This window comes from Lithobates pipiens, unplaced genomic scaffold (genome assembly GCF_037356315.1).
Source record: "Lithobates pipiens isolate NorthernLeopardFrog02 unplaced genomic scaffold, aLitPip1_a1.2 Scaffold_30, whole genome shotgun sequence".
NCBI classification, from domain to species: Eukaryota; Metazoa; Chordata; class Amphibia; order Anura; family Ranidae; genus Lithobates; species Lithobates pipiens.
The window spans coordinates 87,343,088-87,370,125 of NW_027507791.1; the positions used below are offsets into that span (position 1 = coordinate 87,343,088).

A 27,038-nucleotide genomic window follows, 5' to 3' on the forward strand; every position below is an offset into this window, starting at 1 on the left:
TGTGCCGATAAATCAGGCTTCTCAACAGTTTATACGCCTGCCGGTGGATCTGGGGAACTCAGTATGGCACTTCCAATTCAGGGCTCTGCCATTCGGACTTTCATCCTCCTTTACAAAGATTATGGCGGAAGCTCTGGAACCTCTGAAGTTTAAGGGGATTTCAGTCGTCCCTTACTTGGACGACCTTTTTGTTTTCGCGGCCTCCAGGTCCTAGTAAATCTCCAGGAGTCCCAGTCTCACCTCAAAAGTCTGGGGTGGCTCCTGAATGGCAAAATCAAATCTGGTACCCTCACAGGAGATTAAGTTTTTGGGTTATACCATAAACTCGGTGCTCCAGAAAGTTTTTCTGCAGCAAGAAAAGAGAGAGAAGATCCAATCAGCAGTGAAACAAGTTCAGAGCAACATGTCCGTGTCGGTCAGGTCAGCTATGGCAGTGTTAGGTCTCCTTACAGCATTGATCCCTGCCATTCAATGGGCCAGGTTGCACTCCAGACTAAGGATGAGCTCAGGCGTGTTTGCATGGTCCACGTGCAGAGCCCGCCAGAAAGTCGGCGCAGCACTGCGCTAATCACAAGCAGTGAGACATTCCCCCGATGCACGGCTGCAGAGATCGGGCAATGTCTCACTGCCTGTGATTAGCGCAGTGCTGCGCCGACTTCCTGGCAGGCTCTGCACGTGGACCATGCAAACACGCCTGAGCTCATCACTACTTCCAGACCCCTTTAGTTAAATGTTCTGCACAGTTGGTCCTACCAGGAACCACTAGAGAAGCAGATAAAAATGTCCTCAAAAGTTAAAAAGGGCCTCTGGTGGTGGAAAAATCCAGCCAATCTAACAAAAGGCCTTTCTTGGGTCTTTCCCATGGACAAGCGGCTAACAACGGACACAAGTGCCTGGGGTTGGGGAGCCCACTTGGACGGTCAGACTTCTGAAGGAGTCTGGTCCAAAGCAGAAGCCTAAAGATCTTCAAACTGGCGGGAATTGAAGGCAATTTTTCTGGGTCTTTTAGCCTATCAACAGGTATTGAAGGGCCATCATGTTCAGGTGCTGTTAGACAACATGACTGCAGTAGCCTACATAATGAAACGGGGGGGGGGGGTGGGGACCAGGAGCAAAGGGCTCCTAGAGTTGGCCAGTCTTTTACTGTCCTGGGCGGAACAGAATGTGGCTTCATTATCAGCAGTCCACCTGAAGGGTTCGCAGAATCTGTTGGCAGATCTTCTATGCAGACGAAAGCTGGTGGAAGCGGAGTGGAGTCTGAATCAAGAAGTTTTCCTGTTGATTTCCAAAGCTTGGGGACAACCGCAAATTGACCTGTTTGCCAAACAACAAAATTCAAAAGTAGGCAGATTCTTTTTTTCTCCACCGAGTGGATCAAGCGTTTGCCCACCCTTGGCATTACCAACTGAGCTACGCCCCCCCCCCCCCCCCTTTTCCTCTGATACCTCTGCTCTGGTCATAAGAAAGTTCACACTGTGTCACGCTAGTCACTCCTGTGCAGTGGGTAGGTGGCACACTCTTCCCTCTTGGCATAGCCCCATGGGGGAAATGGGGAGAAAGCAGGCTGCAGCTCCAGACCATGTTCTACCAAAGTAGCTGGAATGGGTGGTCCAGCAAGCAGTTCCGTGTAGGTCCCTGAGCTTAATGGCAGTGGTGTCCCTTCCCTCTTGGTTTAGAGACTCATGAGTGCAATAGTGAGGAGAAATTATTAGAACTTTTGGAAGCTTACCTCTCCACAGGGAGAGAGAGTAATAGGAGCTGGTGCACAGCCTTACCAATGTGTCTCGCTGGGTCTTCAGGCAAAAGAGTGGCTCCCGCTCTGGAAAGCTGCTGTGGTCCTCATCCTTCCCAGTTGAGCTCTCGGTTTAGGGCAAGTATACAGGTGGAAGCTGGTTGTAGGAGAGTTTTCTTAAACGGAAATTGAAGCCAGTAATGGTTGAAGAACTAATGTGGAGGTAACATTTTAAGAAGGAAAAAAAAAACTCCCAGGAGAAACAGATGCAGCATCTGGCCCTGCTGCAGGCAGTCTGTCAAACTCTATGGCAGGCTGTGGATTGTTTGGGGCCCTGTTAATTCAGGGCAAAGATCCAGAATGCAGGTCCTTTGTGTTCCTGACCTTCATACCTCAATGCATAGGGCTCATTCAGTCCCGTCTAGCCGCAGCCTGCCATATACTTTGAAAGACTGGTTGCAGTGGGGTTGGATGTACCTGTCCCTCCTGAGCATACTGAAATGTCGTGATGCCAGGATAATGCCAAAAATGTGTTGATAAAATATTGACAAGTTCCATTTTATTTGCAGAAAACCTTGTGCCAAATATATTTCTGGAGTTCTTTTTTGTCCTTCAACTGCTAATCTCCCGGGGACCAGCCATCGCTGAAGATAGGAACTCTGACCTTGAGATTACCAGACCATTTAAAGGTGATTGGAAACTATGTTTCAGTAATGCATGCAGAACTTAAAGTATAACTGAAGACAAAACTTTTTTGATGTTAGAAACGTGGAGAGGGATTAAAACACCCATTGGGTTTTTATTGCAGTGTACCCGTTGGGGAAATTTACCCTCTTTTTGTCCCGGTAAGTAAAAGTAAATCCCCAAACTTTGGATGGTCATCTGAACAGGAATAGAGAGGAAATCTTCCAAAGGGGACACTATTTCTGATGACCCTAAGATGAAAGAAGGATTTCCTATCACTTCCTGGTTTGGCTGTGGGACAAAGTGAGGGGAAATCTCCCCAGTACGTTTCCAAAAGTAGTGCATGCACTACTTTTAGTGTAATATGATTTCAGAATGAATGGGCTGAAATCGCATTGCACAGAACTGCATGTCAATCACACATGACGCACAGCACCATCCTGTGCGATTCCCATGCAGTTCCAAGTGTGACTGGGCCCTTACTCTATACAAAGGGGAAAAAAGTTTTGCTTTCACACTCTAAAGTCATGTAGCATCATCTTTATGATATTAGTGCAGTGGTTTATGAAACACAACATTGCATTAAAGTTAATTTTGGCGCACACAAATACATCATCCAATTTTTGGTAAGTTATACAAGTTAAGGTTGTGCATAATAAATGCATAATTTTCGTGTCAAGGTTTAAATTGCTTGTGCTGGTGAAACAGCGACAAACTTTTGATACACTATATTTTCCATAGGTGATGCTTTAACCACACTATAGCTGAATGATGGCTACAGCGCAGCCGGCCAATTCAGGGACTGTGCCATGAAGTCCTCCCGTGATTTCGCCCACTGCGGCGTGCAGGTGGCACACTCTGTGATTGCAGTGTCCTCTGGACACTGCTGATCACAGATTGAGGTAAAGAGCCAATCGGCTCTTTCCCACATAATCTGCGGTGTCCAATCACAGCTGATCATGATGTAAACAGAAGCTGGTTATCGGCATTCCTTTCCTCATGCTGATACTATGAGGAGAGGAGAAGAGAGTGGATAACTGGCTTGTGTAAAGGGGACATTTCCACTGAAGATCAGGGCAATGATTATCAGTGCAGTCCCAACCGTGCCTACCAGTACTGACAATCTGTGCCACCTACAATTGCCCATCAGTACTACCTCATCAGCGCACATCAGTGAAAAAGAAAAATTGCATCATGTGTGGAAGGAAAGAAAATTCACTCCCGCAGCACTATTGTATTCTGCTGGTGGGGAGCCTTCCCTGCCTGCAGAACACAGTGATTAGTGTTGCCGATATAGCTGGTGACACTAATCATTTTGGAAAAAAACCTGACAGGCTGGTTGTACACAAGTCGATCGATTGACTTGTGTACAACCAGGGTGCCCATACATGGATCAAAATGTGTCCGGTCTCTGCTGAACCAGCTGAATTTCAATCCATGTATGGCCGGCTTTACTTCGTTTACTTATATCAGACCCTTTGGTTGATTATCAAGTTTTTAGTTTTTTTTTGTTGTTTTTTTTTATATAGCCAGCTCACATCATCTTATGTTCGTTTTCTCAACTTTTTTTGTAGATGATATATTTCAGAGATATTCTTGCAAGCACTAAATGTTTGAGGTTTTCAACAGTATTTAGTTGTACATACTTGGAGTGCCATCCCAAAACCTAGAAAGTAGAAAGCAATACATCTGAATGCATAGTTGAAAATATGTGTATTTACTATTTTACCCACCAATTTGTAATTTGTACCACAAATCTGCCACACTGCCTGACCAGGAAGATCACTTTATTACTTGATTCTGCCCTTTTGTTATTACTACCACTTCTTAGATCACTTTATTGCTGATTGTACAGAAGTGATGATGCTCAGCCATTACCCAGTGAGAAGACTGGAGTTCTATATGTGACATAGCAGTTCGCATTGGTGAACCAAAAATGAAAGCATAACTTAGGGCAAAACTTATTTTTTTTTACGTTTTGGATGGAGTGGATAGGGATTAGAACACCTGTCAGGTTATGCAGCACAGTGCATTATTTCACCACCACTCCTGTGACATCTAAACCTTTCTGCAGAGCCTCTGCAGCAATAAGTGGGCTGCTCACTGCAGTCTGCAAGCAGTGTTAACTACAGAGCTTAGATTCATTTCTCTGTAAAAATGAACAAAACTCTAAAGTGGCACAGGTTTTTTAATTTTTGCTTTTGACTATTAGATGACTTTTGTGTTTATTGTAGATGTTTCCATTCTGTAGCACAGAGTTTGTCTTTTAGCTGAATTGTTTTGACGATGAACTGACATGTACAGTGGATATAAAGTCTACACACCTCTGGTAAAATGTCAGGTTTCTGTGATGTAAAAAAAGAGACAAAGATAAATAATTTCAGAACTTTTTCCACCTTTAATGTGACCTATAAACTGTACAACTCCATTGAACAACAAACTTAAATCTTTATAGGACGAATGAAGTAAAAATAAAAAACGAAAATGATACGGTTGCATAAGTGTTCACACCCTTAACCACTTGCCGACCAGCCGCCACAGTTATATTGCGGCAAGGTGGCTCTGCTGCGCAAATCGCCATACCGCTATGGCGATTCGTTGATCCAGGTTGCGTCCTTCAACTAAGCCTCCAGGCTCCTTCAGAGACACCAGCCTTGCGCCAGTCTTCTCCTGAAAGAGTACTCCCCTGGGGTTCTTCAGTTGCTGGGCCTCTCCCTTCAGATGAGATGGCACCGGACCACCCTTGGATCAGTATGCCCCGAAATTAGCTTAGGCCTGTTCCTGCAGTTGCGTCGCCTCGGGCCAGCCGGCCCGAGACTCAGAATGCATAGTTCCACACCCCAGGCCAGGAGGGCCATGGGGCTGGGTCAGGAGGACCACCAAAACCAAAAAGAGTTTTATAGCAGAGAATAAAAAATATTGTTTTTCAAAATTGCCGGTATTTTTTTTTTATTGCGCAAAAAAATAAAAACCGCAGAGGTGATCAAATACCACCAAAAGAAAACTCTATTTGTGGGGGGAAAAATGGACAAAAATTGTGTTTGGGTACAATGTTGCACGACCGCGCAATTGTCAGCTAAATTAACACAGTGCCGTATCGCAAAAATTGGCCTGGTCATTAAGGGGGTAAAACCTCCCGGGGCTGAAGTAGTTAAACTAATACTTTCTTGAAGCACCTTTTGACTTTATTACAGCATACCCCTTTTTGGGTATAAGTCTATCAGCATGACACATCCTGACTTGGCAATATTTGCCTACTCTTCTTTGCAAAAGCACTCCAAATCTGTCATTACGAGGGCATCTCCTGTGCGCAGCCCTCTTCAGATCACACCACAGATTTTCAATAGGATTTAGGTCTGGGCTCTGGCTGGGCCAGTCGAAAACTTTAATTCTCTTCTGGTGAAGCCATTTTATGGATGTTTTTCTTAAGAAAGGACTTCTGTCTTTCCACTCTACCCCATAGCCTAAACATGATGAATATGGGAGATTGTTGTCACATGTACCACACAGCCAGTACTTTCCGGATATTCCTGCAGCTCCTTTAATGTTGCTGTAGGCCTCTTGGCAGCCTCCTTGACCAGTTTTCTTCTAGTCTGTTCATCAATTTTGGAACGGCGTCCAGTTCTTGGTAATGTCACTGTTGTGCCATATTTTCTCCACTTGATGATGACTATCTTCACTGTGTTCCATGGTATATCCAATGCCTTGAAATATCTTTTGTACCTTCTCCTGACTATGCCTTTTGACAATGAGATCACTCTAAAGCTTTGGAAGCTCTCTGCAGACCATGGCTTTTTCTGTAGGATGCAACTAAGAAAATGTCAGAAAAGACCTACTAGAACAGCTGAACTTTTATTTGGGTTTAATCAGAAGCACTTTAAATGATGGCAGGTGTGTACTGACTCCAATTTAAGATGAGTTTGAATGTAATTACTTAATTCTGAACACTGCTACATTATAAGAGGGTGTGCACACTTATGCAACCACATTATTTAAATTTTATTTTTACTTCCCTCCACCTAAAAGTTTTCAGTTTGTTTTTCAATTGAGTTTATAGGTCATTCAAGGTGGAAAAAATCCACATCTTTGTCTTTTTTTTTTTTTTTTTACATCACAGAAACCTGACATTTGAACAGGGTTATGTAGACTTTTTATATCCACTGTAAATATAGGGGGCTGCTGAATTGCACAATGATTCACATCTGTTTGGTTAAGCCAGGTACATCTAAATGCTTGGAGTTGTTTAAAACCATACATTTCATTCCAAAATTCCTTTCCTCCTCTATGAAATACAGATATTGAGCTAGATTTAATTTAAATGTTCACTTTTTTTTCTTTTGTGATAGGCAGAAAAAGTAGTGGGGCATTTTCTACCTTATTGCAGAAAGGCATTAGGGTAAAAAAAAAGTTTGACTTTTTCAAACATGTATTTAGTGTTCATTTAAATACATTTGTCAGTATTCACTGAAATACAGTGATGTGTGGTGCCTTCTCCTAATAAATATGCTTTACTTTTCAGATGCCGTGGAGTCCCAGCACTTTCAGAGTGTACACAATTGTGTGTTTTTTGCTGTTTTGGTCCTTGATTTTCAGTATACGTGAGTTTATAGTTTATAGTTATGTTAATAGGCCATTTAAGTGCTTGCTTCAGGTGTGTTTCTGTTTACAATATCATGCCATGGGCACTATTACTCCGGCACATTCAAGGTATGGGGGAGCATGTGACCTGCTCCTCCATGAGTGTCCATGCATGAGCACTGTTGTATGACAGGAGTGGGGGGGTGGGAGGGAGAGAAACGTCTGTGGTGCCATGGGTCACCCGGCACCGGCTCAGAAAGAGGAAAGCTACGAGGCAGTGGCTGTCGCTTCAATTTTGAATTTACATAAAACAAAATAACTGAACCCATAACCTCTGTATTAAACGTAGAATGGGTTACTGTTTTAGAGGGGCTTTGACAGCAGACAGAGCTGAGTAAGGACAGTAAAGTCTGGGGGAAAGCTAAAGAATAATGAAAACCATATTAAACAGGAAGATAAATGGTGGGCCGCAAGATGGGAGCACCACACGGGGCGTTTGTCCAGGATGCCACCTATCGTGTGCTTGGGGACACTACAGTAACCACCATGGAATACCTTCTACTGAATAATTATTGTTCCTCGCGCATCAGACATCACCCACGTGCAGTATAAGAAAAATGAACAACAATAATAAGATGGGGGGGGGGGGGGTAGTGAAGTAGTGAACGCTTTTGTAACCATTGTAGTTCTCAAGACCACTCATACTGGCAGGCACCATTATGTGGACAAATACATTCAGAGATCACTACTCAAAGATCAGGAGGGCGTACCAAATTTGGGGTTGGCCAATTTCAGTGAGGCAACATCTAGGCTGGCTGGAACATAGTCTGAATTTAGAGCTGCATGATTAATCGTTAAGAACCAAGATCTCTATCCCCCCCCCCCGGGCCGAAGACTCTAGAACAGGGCTAACCAACCACCAGCACTTGACTCCCTCCCCATCAGCAGAGCAGCGCAGGGAAGTGTCAGTGAGACATTAATGCATTCCAGTTTCAGATTTCCCCTGCCGCACCTGCACTGAAGTGGGATGCACTGTGCCCCTGTGCCCCCACACATTGTAAAAGATGGGAAACATTGTTTGGTTCTCTAACTTTGCTGTAGCTGTGATTGTGAGCTTTTGTGATGGGGAAGAGATTGGGTGCAGTTCTGCTAGGAGGGGGCGGTCCCTGTGTCCAGGAGAAGGAGGACTGTCATAGGCCACTTCTAAAGCCAATCACAGTCCTGCTAGCCCCGCCCACCATCTGGAGGAAGATGACACGCTTGGTTGCCACTACCAATCTCAGAAAGAAGGGATTTCACTGTGATTGAGAAAACCACAATCAGGTGACAGTTTGTGGAATTACTGTTGAGCTTCTGGGAACTTTGTTGAAATATTTCCTGAACCTTTGCGTCACTACTGAACCCCTGCACTCTGTGTCCCTTTAAGCCACAGCCAGTATTCAGCACAATGAAAATCGCACCCAACCACTTTTTGTCAGCTGCGGGGGCCCAACTTATGATCCTGCACACAGGCCCACTGCTTTCAGAAAATGTCCCTGACCCAAGCTCATCATTGCACATCCATTCCGTATGCTTGTATGTGACATAACATACATCACATGTATCACATACGAGCTCATGGGCTGGATGCGAGACGTGGAGCAGCAGGATGAGTATGCCAGGACAGGTAGATATGTCTAATCTCTGCTTCTTTTCACCACTCTGCATATCACACATATCATAGATGAGAAGAGGTTACAGTGGTGGAGCAGATGAGCAGGAGTGTACAGCGTTGAAAATGAGCAGGAGGGGTTCAAAGGTTGAACAGAAGAGCAGGAGGGTACAGCGGTGGGGAAGATGTGCAGGGGAGGTACAGTGGTGAAAGAGATGAGAAGGGAGGTACAGTGATGGGCCAGATGAGCCAGGGCGGTAGAGCAGTGGGGCAGATGTCAAAGGAGGTGTATTGGTGGGGCAGATCTGCACCACCACTGTACCTCCCTGCACATCTGCTCCACCGCCATATCCCCCTGCTCTCACTACTAAATCACCCATTCTGCCACACCACTGTAACAAGCTTTCTCATCTGCCCCATCAATGTACCTCCTGCACATCTGTCTCAACTCTGTACCCCCCGTTCTCCCGCCCCACCACTGTAACCCCCTCATCTGCCCCACCAATACACCTCCTTTGACATCTGCCCCACTGCTCTACCCCCTTGCTCATCTGCCTTATCAATGTACCCCTTTTCTGATCTGCACCACCACTGTACCTCCCTGCACATCAGAAAAGGGGTACATTGATAAGGCAGATGAGCAAGGGGGTTACAGTGGTTGGGCAGATGAGCAGGGGGGTTACAGTGGTTGGGCAGATGAGCAGGGGGTTACAGTGGTTGGGCAGATGTGCAGGGGGTTACAGTGGGTGGGGCAGATGTGCAGGGGGTTACAGTGGGTGGGGCAGATGTGCAGGGGGCTACAGGGGTGGGGCAGATGTGCAGGGGGCTACAGGGGTGGGGCAGATGTGCAGGGGGCTACAGGGGTGGGGCAGATGTGCAGGGGGCTACAGGGGTGGGGCAGATGTGCAGGGGGGCTACAGGGGTGGGGCAGATGTGCAGGGGGCTAAAGGGGTGGGGCAGATGTGCAGGGGGCTACAGGGTGGGGCAGATGTGCAGGGGGCTACAGGGTGGGGCAGATGTGCAGGGGGCTACAGGGGTGGGGCAGATGTGCAGGGGGCTACAGGGGTGGGGCAGATGTGCAGGGGGGGTACATTGGTGAAACAGATTTGCAGGGGGGACTGTGATCTGAGGTGTGAAGGTGCATATATTGGGGCTCATCTGAAGTGTGGAGTTGCAGGAATTGGGGCTGATCTGTGGCATGAGAGTGCAGGGTGTTAATTTCTTACTACGAAAGTAGTTTGCAGCATTTACTTTATAAAAAATCCCTTTCATGATTGAGTGTGAAGTTGAAATTTTTTTGTTATAAAATTGGCATGCTCAATTTCTTTGAAAATATTTTTCGGCTCACTGTGCTCAAAAGGTTGCCTACCCCTGCTCTAGAGAATAAATTGGTGGTTGTTGCAATATTTTGTCACACTGTATTTGCACAGCAGTCTATCAAATGCAATTTTTGGGAAAGAAATGCACTTTAATGAATAAAAAAAAAAAAAAAGGTAAACTTAGCCCAATTTTTTTGTATAATATGAAAGATGTTACGCCATGAGAAACGTGAGAGAATCGTGATCTTTATTCTTAGCAAAAAAAATTGTGATTCTCATTTTGGCCAGAATCATGCAGCTCTATCTGAAGTCATAGTTTGTTCCCGCCGTGCCACCCAAGTCGTGTGGAACCTCTCTAGGGTGCCCTGCAGGTTGCAACCCATTCCTCCGCATCGAGGATCTCGGTCACCTTCCTAAACCAATCCTCGCAGCTAGGAACCCATGCCTGTTTCCAATATATTGGTATGGCACATTTGGCAGCGTTGAACAAATGTGGCAAGGAGCTGAGTCTTGACGTCCGTCCAAAAAGCTTGTATCAAAGGAAACTCCCACCATATGTGCAAAAGCGTACCGTGTTGGCCACAGCCCCGCTAGCAGAGATCAGGGACTGAAGGGTAAATTTGTGCGGTACCACCGTGTCAAAATGTTATAATTTTCTTGGGTTTTAGAGTCTATGGAGCTAGAGTGGGTCAACTGATACAGGTAAGCCAATTGTGTCTAAGAATATTCACAACCTAAATCACATTTCCATTCTCGGACATAGGCTGGTTTAATTGTGGGGGAGACCAGAGTAAGCAGTTGGTAAAGCTCTGAAATCATACGGGGCACCAGTTCCTCTGCAATGAACAAATGTTCAAATTGAGTAAGAGTAGATACTGGTCGAGGTGCTGATCTCTGTATTGAGAAAAAACAGTGGCGCTGCTTAGATCTCCACAAGTCCATAGGATAGCCACCGTACCATGTTCTAAGAATATCCAGAAATTTGCTACAGGTAGCGTTACCATCGGATGCCCATGGCCCAAAAAAGCCAGGTGTCCACCAGGTAAACCCTCCTACGGGTACCAAAGGGGACACAAATGGTGCCAGAGAAAGCAAGTGGTTGGTGCTATCCCAGACCCTTAAAGTATGGGTCGTCAAAGGTGAGACTGTTTGACAAACATCTGTACTTCCGAGGCAACCACGGGGGGTACGATATGTTATGCCCCGCCATGGACTTCTCTAGAGGCACCCACAATTTGGCTTTAGTATGGTACCACTAGTTAAGAATCCTCTGCCATTGCTCTATAATATCGTTTGATATTGGTTGCACCTAGGCCATGTGACCCTTTAGAACGTTGCATTACTTGCATGACTATCTGGTTTCTGTCCCGCTCAGATAAAATCTGCAAACAAGCTTCTGAGCTGAGTGAAAAAACCTCTAGGTAAGATAAAAACCTCCCGAGAATTCTTGGGAGGATATTCAACTTCAAAATATTAATATGGCCTAAGCAGGTGAAAGCCGTGTTGGTCCAAGACTTCAGGTCTTTTATGGATTGAATGCAACAAGGGGACATAATTACAGGTGTATAGCGCCTGTATTGGCACGTCTGCAAACAAAGCTTCAAAGAGAGCCACTGCTGCCAAGATGATTGATGGGTTAAGCCAGAGGTCTCCAAACTGGGTCCCGAAGGCCAAATGTGGCCCTTTACTTGCCTTTATCCGGCCCTTGGGGCACAATTCCTTCCACTGACATGAGGCACTATTCCTTCACTGACAGCAACGGGGTGCTATATCTTCCACCGATACTAATGATGGGATACTATTCCTCCTACTATAAGGAGGAATACTCCTCCTCTTATTCACCACCAACCCTGAGGCCATATTTATTCTCACTGATGATGGACCCGTGACATTTTCTACCCCTATTGGCCACAATCCGGCCCTCCTAAAGTCTCAAGGACAATAAAGTGGCCCTTTGTTTGAAAAGTTTGGAGATAACTGGGTTAAGCTAAGATTTGACCCAGGTCAGACAGTGGCGATTCATGGACAAGAGCTGCCCCCTAGTGGACAATACAGCATGCTTCCTGGAGAATGGATAGATATTAGGAATACCTCTTAGCATTCCTCTTATCTATTGACTGGAGGCAAGTGGGGGTGGCTACGAGTGGGCGTGTATGTTTGAGTAAAAAGAACACACCCAGGCAATTTGTCCCTTTCCCTTTTGGATCATGGCTTGGGCCTAAGCCTCATGGCTCTGGCCCTCTCTTCAACATCTGAGCATAGCTGATGATACAAAGCCTCACGGAGAGCCTTGTGATAAGTATCCTTGATGTTCTTGTATTATATGTTCTGATTGTGATCTTTTTTTTTTTAATACTTTCATGTTAGCGTTTCTTGTCTTCTTGGGAAATAAATACGTTTTATTAAGCCGTGTGCTTGATTTCATAGCTAACCTTGTATTATAGTGATATCAGTAACATGTGCTTAGAATTTTGTATAGACTAGCTAACTAGGGATTAGACAAATTATTATATAGGTACATTAATATTTATTGTATCATTTTTACTTCAGAACGCAACCCTGCTGAATGCCAGGTAGTCACGTATTTGTGTCAATTTGGATGCTTTTGCCTCAGGAGAAAAGGGAGGCGTTGAAATTGTACAATTCGGCGTAATAGTCACGGAACAGTGAGGCAATCCTAGAGGAGTGTATGGAAGCCTCCCCAGCAGGTGTCTGTAGCTTATGTACATACGTGACCATGCTCATATTTATGGGATAAGTAACGCAATCGTTTGTGAATGCGCCTGTCTAGGAGACGAGAAAAAAAGCTCCCTAAGGTCGGCAAGTGTTCGGAGAGCCTCAGCCTCCCCTTGTCGTTTGTGCCCAAGTTCAGCCTGTTGGAGGGCAGTCAGAGCTCATCCCGTACCACTGCCTTATGGCCCTCCTATATAATTCCTTCATCAAGGTCATCATGGGCATTTTCCTGAAAATAATGGATGATGGTGTCATTGACCTTAGCTGCTACAGTAATATCATCCAGGAGATTTTCATTCCATCTCCAGGACCTTTCCCTCAAAGCCACCTGGGGCAGTGATAGGGTTGCTGTCACTGAAGCGTGGTCAGAAATGGTAATTTGCTCAATCGTGGAGTCTATCAATAGCTCCCAACCTTGATGGTCCACGTATACAAGTTCGATATATACATCATGTAATAGCTAAAGTCCTTGTCATTAGCTTGTTGTGACCTCCAGCTGTGGACTAGGAGTCTGCAGAGCTTTCCAAAAATGTTTCAAGAAGGCATAAGAATGTGTGGGCCTGTTTTTAGACTTGTCAAGAAGAAGATCTGGGCTAACATTGAAATCACCTTCTAATATGAGAATGCCTTCCCGAAACATTGTCAGGTGGTCGAGCACTGAGTCTGTATTGCATGTTTTAAAATTGAACTATGTCTATCTAATTGTTATAAAATACATTTTGGAGTTTGTGTCTTTTTTTTCTTCAGATTTAAAAAATTGACAAAATGCATTATTTTTTCTCCTATCTTGCAGTGTAATTTCTCTGTTGGAAAAGAATACATTAAAGCTTCTAGCAGAGAATGAGCGTATCGGGGCATTCTCTCCCCCGTTACAGGAACGTCTCTTAGAAGCATACAGAAGCAGTACAGGGAAGGTATGCTGTTTAATTCCTTCAGTATTTGAATACTTATTACATGTGATACACTTTAACTTCTTAACATCGATCGAATGACTTGTTATTATTATAATAGATGAATATCTAAGACTATTTCTTTGTACCTCTGCTAATAATAATAATTCTTCCCTTGTTCATTCAGGGACACAGCTTGGTAATAAGCAATTTTAGGGTTATACTGCTGCCTAGAGAAGAAATTGATGCTTAAACGGAAAGCTCTTGAGGCTATAGCCCCTCCCATCTCACGCCTGGCCGTTTTTGCTTGGTGCCATTAGGAGAATGGATGTTCTTTCCCTTCTGCTGAATTTTATTTATTGAAATGGAAGATTTTTTTTCTTTACAGTCAACAGCTGCTAGATTATGAAAATCCTGGAAGTTTCTCCAGTTAGCCTAGGAGTGCAGGTTTTACCAGTGAAGAATGTGTTTAGTCTGCAACATTCCTGCAGTCGACTGTGACAACTCACTTGTGTTCCAGTTAAGAGGACTCTGCTTTCAGATCGGGACAGTACACCAGTTATGGCAACTTGTTGCTCCTTCTGTTTGCAAGGGCTTTAAAATCCCACCAGCACCTTCCCCAATGGAATCTGACAGAAGTGACTAATATTTGAGGTTTCTGTTGGGGATCTTCAAGCGGAACAAGTAAAAGGATTGAGCCGGCAACGCTTTGGTCCATATAGCCATTTTAATGGTTGGTTAAAAAAAAGATGATGCTATGACAAAGACTGTTGCTGAAATGTGTCAACTGTTTTGCTGGTCACTTTTTGTAACCAATCATTAAAATTGCTATATGGAGTTGCCAGCTCAATCCTTTTACTTGTTTCTGCTGTAGTGTGTAAGGACACACTGAGCCTGTGCACCTGAAAGAGGATCTTGCAAATTGGACTGAGAGTTCCCCGCTGTGTGCGCTGTCTCTCTTCAAACTTACCTGATGGATCCTCAAGAGGACTCATTGTCAGAGTGAGTCTCTCCCTTCCTGGGTGGAGGAGAACCCCACAAGCTCAATTTCAGTCCTAAGTTGTTTTACCAAAACCAAAGGACACTGTTTCTTTTATAATTGAGAAGTATTTGCAAATTAAAGTGCCACATATTAAAGTAGGCCAGTCTAGAACTGACTAAGCTTAAGACGGATCCCACCCACCTTGTAGCATTTATTCTAACTAGCCTATAGAATGAAGGTGGTGGGGTGGAGGGATGGATTACTTGCCTATTCTCAGAGCTGTCCGGTCATGTGATCTTCCCAGCAGCCAGCTTCATTGACATCACCCATAGGCTTACTATGGGACATCCATTGTCCGCTGTTCCTCTCCTGAAGCCAGTCACATGGAACCAATCACATGACTGGACCAGAGCACTCTGAGAATAGGCAAGTGTTAAACCCTAAACCAAAAATATTTATTGCAGCTTACCAATCATTAGATGTGGCTGCATTCGTTTTCTTTTTCGTAGCCTTTCCCCCCACCTGTTTTCATCTGGTGATCTGGCCAGTATCACACAACCAAAAAATAAAAAAACAATGCAGCCATCTAAGAATTGATGTGCTGCAATATAGTACATGTTTGCTTTTGTGCTTAATAAGGCTTTAGACATCTTCCTTTTACAAGGTAGTTAGTATAGATGTTAGAAGGTGGATGAGAGGAGTTTTAAGCTGGGTTATAGCCCAGACTTCCACTTTAAAGTGGTTGTAAAGGCTCAAGGTTTTTTTACTTCCATGCATGAAGGTAAAATACCTGTTTGTGCAGCAGCCCCCCAGACTGCTAATGTCAATCACAGCCATTGAGCCAATGGGGTGGAGGTCTGAGATGTGCTCTGTGTGCGCATGGACACACAGAGCAACGAGGGGGGGGGGGGGTATGGACCCAAGACGAGGAGGACTAGGGCTGCTCTGTGCAAAACCACTGCACAGAGTAGGTAAGTATAACATGTTGTTTTAAAAAAAAAAAATCTGCCTTTACAATCACTTTAACCACTTCCTGCGCGCCATATAGCAAAATGACAGCCGGAAAGTGGTTGTATTATCCTGACTGGACGTCTTATGAGATCCAGCTGGATAAGCCACCAGCGCACACGCAGCATGTTGATTGGTGGTGTGTCAGTCTGACACACTGCATCTCAGATCTAGGTGAAGAGCCTATGACGTAGGCTCTTTGCCATGTGATCAGCTGTGTCCAAACACAGCGGATCAAATAGTAACCAGGAAGTGCCTTTTTTCGGCTTTCTCTATTCGTGCTGACTCGGGATGAGCTCAGGCGTGTTCGCATGGAACACGTGCAGAGCCCGCCAGGAAGTCGGCGCAGAACTGTGCTAATCACAGGTAGTGAGACATTGCCCCGATGTGCGGCTGCAGAGATCGGGCAATGTCTCACTGCCTGTGATTAGCGCTTAACTTAACTTCGTGGCGGGCTCAGCACGTGTTCCATGCGAACACGCCTGAGCTCATCCTTAGTGCTGACAGCCGAGAGTGGAGGAGAGCCGATCGACTGCTCTCATGACATGAGGGGTCAGCGCTGGTAATGAGCACATTGATTATCAGTGCAGACCCATCGAGGATGCCCACCGGAGACCACCAGGGATGCCAATTGGTGCCCATTAGAGATGGCACTCTGTGCCGATCAGTGCTGCCTGCCAGTACCTCCTGATCAGTGCCAATCAGTACTATCTCAGTGAAGGAGAAAACTTATTTACAAAGTAGAATAAAAACCCCAGTGGTGATCAAATACCACCAAAAGAAAGCTCTGTTTGTGGAAAAAAAAATACAAATTTTGTTTGTTTGGGTAAGGTGTTGCATGACTGCGCAATTGTCATTCAGAATGCAACAGCATGGAAAGCTAAAAATTGTCTTGTGCAGGAAGGGGCTGAAAGTGCCCCGTATTGAAGTGATTAAGGTCTAAATAAACATTTACTTCAATGATAAAATGTTTCCAAAGCCACTGTGTCTCTGGGGCTCTACCCCCACCATTTATATCACGACTTGAGAAGATCAAACCGTGTATGTGGACTTAAAAATCAGTTATTGTTGATATGAGGTTGCACAGAGGTCCTTCAGCAGCTGCTTTGGGCAGCAAGGTTGCTTCTTGAGGTCGGATTCACACTGGCAGACTGACAGACTGTGTGCTCGAGTAAGGGTCTGGTATGGATTGGGCCGGGGGGGTCGTCTGCCAAGCCGTTTAATCAGCGTGTGGGGGTTCCACTTAAAATCTATACCAGACTGAAAGGTTGTAAGACTTGTGCCAGACCAGTTAAGGCGGCTACCATAGGGAAACATTGATTTTCACACGTCATGCCACATGAGCTCCCAATGTCGGAGCGTTGTTGTACCAGTGTGAATCCGACCTCAAGAAGCAACCTTGCTGCCCAAAGCAGCTGCTGAAGGACCTCTGTGCAACCTCATATCAACAATAACTGATTTTTAAGTCCACATACACGGTTTGATCTTCTTAAGTCGTGATATAAATGGTGGGGGTAAAGCCCCAGAGACACAGTGGCTTTGGAAACATTTTATCATTGAAGTAAATGTTTATTTAGACCTTAATCACTTCAATACGGGGCACTTTCAGCCCCTTCCTGCACAAGACAATTTTTAGCTTTCCATGCTGTTGCATTCTGAATGACAATTGCGCAGTCATGCAACACCTTACCCAAACAAACAAAATTTGTATTTTTTTTTCCACAAACAGAGCTTTCTTTTGGTGGTATTTGATCACCACTGGGGTTTTTATTCTACTTTGTAAATAACCTGTGGATGAGAAAGTTGGGAGGTATGCTGGTAGATACGTTGGTACCCAAGCAGATCTTCATGTAGATAGTGAATTATTAGCGCCAGTCGTGTGGGGTGTCAGTTCAACCAGCCAGGAAAGGGATACAGCCTCTGGATCTCTGCAAATTTGCTGTTTACCTTACAGCAGTAAGTTAAGGGGCCATTTCACATGGTGCGCTGTGGACACTGGAGACGCACAGGAGTATTAATCCACCCATATCTCACTGGAGAGGCACAGGAGTATTAATCCACCCGTATCTCACTGGAGAGGCACAGGAGTATTAATCCACCCATATCTCACTGGAGAGGCACAAGATTAATAAATCACTGAATGTCACTTAACTCCATCCTGTTTACGGACTGTATTTATTTGCTTGTTTGCACTGTGTGATTCACGGTCCTTATCTATCGAATTTGTTTTATTTCACTTGTTTCAAATGCACTCGATTTGATTATTTTCCCGATATTTTTTTGTACTTTATTATTACACATTTGGAGGATGCTATTTGTAATATTTGATCTATGGATTTTTAATACGCAAGTTTTTACAGTTTATATTGTGTATATTCATGCACCAGGCACTTTGAATATTTGTAACTAATTTATTTTTTGAGGGATTGCTATATTAATTATAAAATCCATTTAAGTGGGGTTTGCACCTCTGTCATCAGTTCTCTATAAAATACATGTGATTCACTTTATATTTATGCACTAGGCACTTTAGTTAATATTTATGTTTGGTAGCGCAACACCATTTATTGTTTTTTTTTATATAACATCTTGCAAATTTAGTAATTTTTCTTCATAAATTTTAGCCACAATTTATACTGCTACATCTCTTTTAGAAAAATAAACAAAATAAGTACATATTATTTGGTCTTTGTAAAAGTTATAGAGTCTACAAGCTATGGTGCCAATCATTGAAAATTGATCACACCTGATGTACTGGCATCTCATTTCTCGAGACCCTAACAAGCCAGGAAAGTGCAAATACCCCCCAAATTACACCTTTGTAGACAGTCCAATGTATTTAGAGGCATGATACGTTTTTTTTTTAAGTTGTAATTTTTTCCCACAATTCTTTGAAAAATTAAGATATTTTTTCTACCAAATTGTCATAACATGTTATCTCTCACACACAGCATATGTATACCACAAATGATACCCTAAAATGGACAGGAAAGAATTTGGATTTTTGTACTTGCAGTAAAAGTGTGTTGAGGGACACAGCTTCTTACCCTTTTAGGCCATCATTATCTTGTGAACTTGCTGCAACAGAGCAGTTTGTGAGGGTTTATAGCCTCAAGGGTACTGGCCTTTAGTTTTCCATATGCCACATTTCTCCTGTATAATTCTAGCTTGCATTTTACCAAGCTGTGTGCCATGATGAGCTCAGAGTAGGATTTTCTTATGACACTTTTGACTTTAAGGACCATTAATGTCAATGTTGCATTTTGATAACTGTGGTGAATACATGATAGTTGTCTGTATACAAGTTCCTTTTTTAGTACAATTTATATGGTGTACAAGCTGACCGTTGTTGGAACAAAATGTAACGCCACCAGGGGTGCTTAAATGGACCTTGTACTGTATGTAAGGTCCTCCTTTTTAAATGTGTTCCCTCTCCCTCTTGCTGAAGCACTGCATTAGTGAGAAAAAAAATCACCCGTAAGGAAGGAGGAAGTTGGATAATATACTTACCTTCCTGCTGGCTTCCATAGTGCAGGGGTTGATGTTATCCTCCTGCTGACAAGATGCCTAGAAGCACTCCAAGACTTGTGATAGGATGCTGCCATATCAGTGTTTGGGCTACTTTACATACCCAGAAGGGTGATGTTGCCCTGCCCTAGGTGACATGGGTAAAGGTCAGGGACCTATAATTTATTTTTTTACAGGTAATTTATTAAATTTTACCCCATGTTATGCAGGTGGGAGTAGATAATTTATTTAAAAAGCAGACTTTGTAGACGTTTTAAATGTAAAACCTTTTTTAACCAAGTGAAAAAAGGTGACCAGTGAAATAACCCATCATGGCAAGGTTATAGTTCTTGAACCTGTCATTGCTGTTTTTGCTGAACATTTTTTCTGCAGAAACCTATAAATAAGGATATATGATAGTTTTATCCTTTTAAATCACTTTATGGAAATTGCTGTAGTCATCGGTGTGGTGAACAGAAGAGATATTGAAATGGTTAGCATTGGGGGGCTTACCTAACCAGAATAGTGATGTGTTATGAAAGTTTCTCCAATCTGGTTACCTTTTGAAGCTGGCTTCTCTGGAAGTCTTGTGATTATTCCACTTGTACCTATCAGAATTATGTCTGTTTAAATTTTAACCTGTTTTTTCTTTTGCAAAGGTTTCTCTTTTGCTTCCAGCAACCCTACATTCTGTGTCCTTTCAGCCAGAAACTGATAATCGTTCTAACTTTCCTAGTGATCGATCATTCCACATTTTTAAAAAGCAAAGGTGTGCTATATTTATTTGCATGATATTATAAGGATTGTTGTAGGTGTTTGAGTTAATGTTGGGAATATTTGTTTCTGTGCCTTCGTACACATTTCAGAGTGAAAGATTACATCGTATTACATACTTGACGACCAGCGATGTACTCATACGTCGCAGGACTTCAAGGGGTTATACTGGAATGATATACATAAAACCATAAATACTAGGGAGCTACTCCAATATATGTTGTAAGCCGACTAACCCAAACTGGGAGGTGTCTCCAAAATCTTAACTTATGTCGACTAAAAAAGAAAGCAAATATGACACCTACTTATGGCTAATACAAAACTGTTTGATTAATATAATTATAAAACATATCCAGTGTCAAATACCTGGGTTTGTCTAACATGTTCGCAAATGGTGATTGTGCCACCCGTGAGGTCTCATTGCAAACGGCATACCAAGGGCAGTAATTCTAGCCTTCTGTGTTTAAAGCATCGCCTATAGATATCAAAATGTATGCTTGTCTCCGTTGCACGGGTTTGCGCAGTTTTAAAGCATGACATGTTTGGTAGCTGTTTACTCCATATCAGATCCTCCTTTTTTAACAAAACAATTCGTATTATGTTTTTGTGCAATCAAATTAAAAATCGTGCATTTTTTCCCCCAAAAAATTTTGTGTTTGAAAAACCACTGCGCAAATACTGTGTGACAAATTTTTTGGACGACCAACTTTTTTATTTTCTAGGGTCTCTGCTTTAAAAAAGAATATATCATGTTTGGGGGTTACAAGTAATTTTCTGGCAAAAAATACAGATTTTTGCAAGTAAACAATAATTTTCTGAAAAGGCCTGGTTTTAAAGTGGTTAATGTCTTTTTCTGCAATTTTTTTGATCTATGTGTTCCCAATTATGTGACTGCCTTCTACATAGTCTTATATGCTTTCTAGAGATGTATTTTATGAGCTGCTACGTGAGTGGGAAGATTGCCATGAAAAGACTGACTGGGATTTTGAGCGTTTCATGGGCAATAAGATCAGGTAAAAACATTTTTGTATATTATTCAGTCTTCTCAGATTTTTTTAAATGTCTGTCTGTATAGTGCAGCTAAATTATCCTCAGCGGATTTTTATAACATAATGTATGGGCATTTAACTAAATTTCATACAGTGGTGTTGGGTGAGGAAGATGAGACTTCTTACCCCCCCCCAGTCCACTAGGCATTTCTAGGAACAGTCCCGATCCCACTATTAAGGGTCATAACTTTCCAGTGATCTTTTTTGGATTCATTAGATAACTGAATTGATAACTAAACTCATTTTGAAGCTTTACACTTGTGTGTATGGCCAAATCTGAATGCTTCCTATGTTCTGTGACACTAATCAGATGTGCAGGAAACAAAAAATGCTCAGGCAGCTAGCCATTGCGACAAGAAAGTAATGATTTGACAGGAATTGTCTGGTGTTTTCTATGAACATTCTAAGTTCAGGTCTTTTTTTCCAATTTGCTGGAATTTAAATTGTACATTTTAATGGGCGCCTTAATAAATGGGCTTCTTGCACTTTGAATTTGTGAACCTGCTGTAGGGTTTTCCAGATTTCAAATGACATGCTAGTTTTGCTTTTTTAATGATCTAATAGCTATAATATATTGCTATATGTTATGTTGCTCAAGTAACACTGATCTTCTCTTTTTTTTTCTCTTAGGGCTATGATGTTAAACTTGTCTCTAGCTTCTAATCATAGTCATTTTGCAAGACTTTTTCAGAAGCAACTTGTGCAGGTGAAATATGATTTTTTGTTTTTCTTCTCCATACTCCAGTCAACTGTAATATTTATTTGAAATGAGCATTTTCATTTTTTGGTAATTATTAGGTAGTGTTCAACATTTATCAACAAATGTAATGGTTCTGCTGAGTTTAATGTCAGACACTTAGACCTTTCTGTGATTCTGTGTGACCATAAAGGTAGTTAGATCGCAGCCATGTAATAGGCACCACAAGATGGCTGATCGTACCTGTGACTTTACAAAAATCCTCTTCGAAAAGTCTTTGGACAAAATCCTATGCCTGTGTATACCATACATAGACTGTGGAGCACGGGACAATACAAAGATGTAATGCATCAAAATCTGAAGAATTTTCTTTGGTTACGGACTGATGTATGTTTTATCTAAGGCTACTTTGACACTGAGGTGATTTACAGGTGCTATAGCAGTAAAAATAGTGCCTGCAGAGCTCCTGACAAGTTTTTAAAATAAAACATTGTAACAAACTCTTCCTTCTTAGATCAAAGGGACAAACATATGTGTGAAAAAAAACAATCCAGGCAGCCTGCCAAGTTTTTTTTTTTTCTTTAAACAATGTGTAAATGCAGGAAGTTGAACCACTTAAAGTCTAAATCTTTTTCTAACACTTGTTTCTTAAGTTAAAATCAATATTATTTTGCTAGAAAATGACTTAGAACCCCCAAACATTATATATATTTTAGCAGAGACCCTAGGGAATAAAATGTAAATTGCTGCAATATTTTGTCGCACTGTATTTGCCCAGCGGTCTTTCAAACGCAACCTTCTGGAAAAAATGCACTTCAATGAATACAAAAAAAACCCCAGTAAAGTTAGCCCAATTTTTTTTGTTTAATGTGAAAGATGATGTTACGCTGCGAGAATCGTGATCTATCTTCTAAGCAAAAAAATCATGATTCTCATTTTAGCCAGAATCGTGTAGCTCTACAAGCAGCATATTTGAGGCGCTTCAGGAGCGGTGTATCAATGGGCAGAGCTGCTGCAGCAGTGCTTTGCGGATGCTTTTAACCCTTTTTTGGCCACTAGTGGGGGTTATAAGCATGACGCTAAAATGACGGTAAATCGCATCAGTGTGAAAGTGCCCTTAAAGATTAGAGATGGTTTTGAGGCTGCGTGGTGCAGGCTTTGAATCATTACTGTATCCTTGTTGACTAATCCAGAAACTTTTTATTCCTATCTGTTCTGTTTGAAATGTAGTTCTTTTTTTGCTACTGCTTATGCCACATAGTGTTTCCTGTAATTGATTTGGAAATCATTCATTGTTTTGGTGGGCACTAGGTTGGCTTTTAGTCAAGATTTAAGTCAGATCTACCCCATATCGGTTTACTGGCAGAAGTAGCTTCCTTGGCTGTGAAGGATAGGAGGGTTTAATTCTACTTTAGGGCTGGCAGCAGATCGGCCTCTACAAACTCAGCAGTGCCTACAAATGGAGAGTAACAGAGCATGTGCAGAGCAGGGTGAGACCATGCAGTACTGGATTTTATACAGTACAGGCACTTTACATTTTTTTTAGTGTTCTGGCAGAATTTAGAACCTATGGCGAACATTCTAATTTCCCGGTTAATCTGCAACAATCTGAGACATTGAATGTAAATTATCCTCCAAGCCTGACTACAGGCCATCACAGCTAACTTTGCATTAAGGTGGGCCCAGCACAGTATTAATTACCTGGGTATCTACACAAGATGGCACCACACTTTGCTTTTCAAACCTAAAGTGTCAGGAAGCATAGAGTTTCTAGACCCTGTCCTATATCACAAGGCCATTATATGTCTAGAGCACTTGACTTGTGCATGAACTATAAAACCAGTTGATGGATTCACTTAGAACCGAACTTAAACGGCAGTACCGTGGAGGTAGGGGAGGTTTAGCGCGGTGATGATACACTAGTTTGGCGTTTTTTAAGTGTGTATCCTGATTTTTAGGCAGTACCTCTTTGTAGCATCCCCTGGATGGCAGCTGAGATCCTGAGTAAACATCGCACCCCCTATACTGGATTAATCTTTGCAATTCATCTGACTTTTCTCATCTTTTATTTAATAAATAATACACTATATACAATATCTTTGTGGTTCCGTGTGGTGAGCTATTTTTTTTTATACAGTTTCCATGACAGTTAGTCGCCCCATGGTGGTGAGTAAAAATTGCCGGCGACTGCCACAGAGAGCTTGGAGTTTATTTATATCACATAGTTGCGTTGCATCTTGATATAGGGCGGTCCTTTACCCTGCAGGGTCCTGACGTGCTTACAAACACATATACACGTACTAGGGACAATTTTGTAGAAAGGATCCGATTAACCTACCAGCATGTCTTTGGAGTGTGGGAGGAAACAGGAGTACCCGGAGGAAAACCCACGTAGACACAGAACATGCAAACTCCAAGCAGATGGTGTCTTGCTTGGGATTTGAACCAGCTAAGTGAGAGTGCTAACCACTACACCACTGTGCTGCCCCATTACATAGGTTGAAAAAAGACACAAGTCCATCAAAAAAATAAAATACAATCCCATATACACAAACCTACACCCGCAGTTGATCCAGAGGAAGGCAAACACCAGCAAAGCATGCTCCAATTTGCTACAGCAGGGGAAACAAATTCCTTTCTGATCCCCAAGAGGCAATAGGATTTTCCCTGGATCAACTTTACCTATAAATGTTAAAGTTGATCCAGAAAATGACGTGTTGTCTCTGTTGTGTTTATCTGCTGCAAGGCAGCACAGCGGCTAAGTGGTTAGCACTTCCACTTAACAGCACTAGGTTCGCCAGTTTGAATTGAGTTTGCATGTTCTCCCTGTGACTGCGTGGGTTTCCTCCAGTTTCTTCCCACACTCCAAAGACATGCTGGTAAGTTGATTGTATCCTGTCTAAATTGGCCCTAGTTTGTGTTGGGGACCTTACATTGTAAACTCTTTGAGGGCAGGGACTGATGTACAATATACATGTAAATTGCTGCATAAATTGACAGCGCTGTACAAGTACCTGTAATAATAAATAATAATGTCTGGCGGGTTCATATTGGTGGTGGAGTAGTGGCGCTGCCTGTTATATCTGCACATGGTAAGTCACTTTATTAAGTTGGAAGACACCAAAGTATAATTAAGGCACAGAACACAGACTGGAATTTTGATTGCTTTATTAGTTTATATTTTTTTTGTGTGCACAGAGATGAGTTACAATCACTGTTTTTAGAAATGTATTTCATTTATAATCTTTTGTTTGCATGTTTTTCTTTGTATGAGGCGCTGCACCGTTTTTTTTATGATTTACACTAAGGGTCTGTATATTTACCATGTGGCTAGCTGCCTGCACCTCTAAATTCTGACCTGCACTCGTATAGAAAATTTTTAGTGGCCGCCTGATAAAACATAAACTCTCAGCATTCAAGCAACTCTGCATGGTGACATAACTGATGCAACATGATTTATCACGCTTCTTTGTACTCCTAGTAACAGCACATAGAGGGGTTCACTCCTACTTATCTGAAGTGGGAAAAAGAGTGTCTTTTTTATTTTTTATTTTCCCCTTGACAAAGAAATCATATTTAGCTAAATCATAAAACTTTGGTAATGAGTAGGATACAAATAACCGGTTTCAAACTACTCTCTTAATGGTATAGATTACCAGACATTCTTCACAAAATATATCATCAAAGCTCAAACACTGGCATGCTCCTCCACTTCTTTTGGGATTGTCCCATCCTTGATCCATTTTGGGATGAAGTGATCTTTGTTATGTTTATGCTAACCAATATTGATCATCGCAACAATCCAGGTGCCATTCTCCATTTGACCCCGATACCAACGACCAGATAAAAACACTCCCTTCTCATACTTTTGATAAAGGATCTTTATAATATGGAAGTCGCCATCTCCTCCATCCCGTGGGTATGTGGATTTCCAAGTTCTAGGAAATCAAAACCATGGAAGCTCTTATGGCTTCCCTATACCATAGGGATGAACACTTTTACAAGATCGGTTTCTGTTGGATTGACTTTCCCTTCACCTGATTATATTTTAAGCTCGTTCTATTTAATGTCCCTCAGTGGTATGGACTCAATCCTACCCTCTCCCCAACCCTAACTACCCCCTACCCTCTGTCTTATCTTGCCCTGCTTGGCTCTTCTTCATTCCCCCACTTTCCCTACTTCACAATATAACTTCCTACTTTTTCTGTAAAGGGTTTGCTTGCCTCCATAATTTCTTCCCCTTAGACTATGGAAGGAAGTTTAGTCTGATTCAGAGCTATACCCCTTTCGTCTCTAGGTAACTGCCAACTATCAGAAGATGACCAGTCTTGTATCAGTATTCCAATTACTTGTATTGCATGCTGACAATTTGTGACTCTCCTGTGTTTTCTAGTATGTCAGATAGTTGCCACCTCATCCCTTTAAACCCGAACACATGTTAATTACACAGGTTCTGAGGCCAATTTGATACATATAAGGCACCAAGTCCATTTAATTATCACCTTAACCAGCCACTGAACCTGTGTATTTAATATGTGTTTGGGGTTTAAAGGGATGAGGCGGCAACTCTGTCAGACAGCATTCCATGACCTAATCCCAGTGTCTGACTTATACCTTTCCTCTACCCATCTTGTATGTTTGTGCCTTACCCCCCACCTTCCTTTTTTTAATATATATTAGGAAATCTTAATAAAAAATTTAAAAATATATTTTAGTGCTTTGTTTGTTTGCATTTTTAACCCATCAACGAACATAGATGAAAATGCAAAGATTTGCTGAAATTTCATCAGTATTATGTTGTAATACTTTGTAAAACAGTTTTTGAGTAATCTGTCTTATTTTATGATTTTTGATTAGTTATGTAAGGGACCGAGTGGAGGAAAGGGTGCTGCTGGAGTTGGTGATAACCCTGACCAGGACCTACTCAACATGCTCGGCTCCGACAACCTGAACAAACTGAAACGATTGCAAGAAAGATTTGTGGCCCCTCAAAGTGTTGGAGGCCCCTGCCCTCCCCCTTCTTTTCCTGGCTACCAGGAATTCTTCAGAGACTTCATACTTAGTGCAGGAAAGTAAGTCTTTATTTAATTTATGTGGGAAATCGTCACCCAGCCTACATTGGCTGCTGGAAGAAGGTGGTATTTATTAACATATCTCCAGCCCATGGCATCATGTTGGGAAATGTTAATAAATTGTAGGCATAAAGGAGTTGAAAGGAACTTCTCTTTAAAGATGAACTACCATGACAACCTTCTCAAAGTGCTAGTTATGTGGCTGTCTCTTCCTTCAATGCTTTGTGTTTTAATTTTCAGAAAGGTAGCCTTGCATATTCATTTCATGAAGGACTTCCCCTAAAATGTATGCACTATACCATAAAAGACAGAGAACCTATTTATATTATCAGCTGAATGACACTTTTTTTACTTTTATTTTT

General features: G+C 42.4%; 1 protein-coding gene across 1 annotated transcript in view; it reads left to right on the plus strand.

Moving 5' to 3' along the window:
* Positions 1-27,038, plus strand: part of CDAN1 (codanin 1) — a 100,031-nt gene that overhangs the window by 28,289 nt on the left and 44,704 nt on the right. Inside the window, exons 5-11 of the mRNA XM_077464566.1 lie at positions 2,302-2,421; positions 6,936-7,014; positions 13,491-13,611; positions 19,744-19,853; positions 20,782-20,871; positions 21,538-21,613; positions 26,462-26,676. Of these exons, the coding sequence (XP_077320692.1) occupies positions 2,302-2,421; positions 6,936-7,014; positions 13,491-13,611; positions 19,744-19,853; positions 20,782-20,871; positions 21,538-21,613; positions 26,462-26,676 (811 nt within the window). The remainder of the gene's footprint in view (positions 1-2,301; positions 2,422-6,935; positions 7,015-13,490; positions 13,612-19,743; positions 19,854-20,781; positions 20,872-21,537; positions 21,614-26,461; positions 26,677-27,038) is intronic.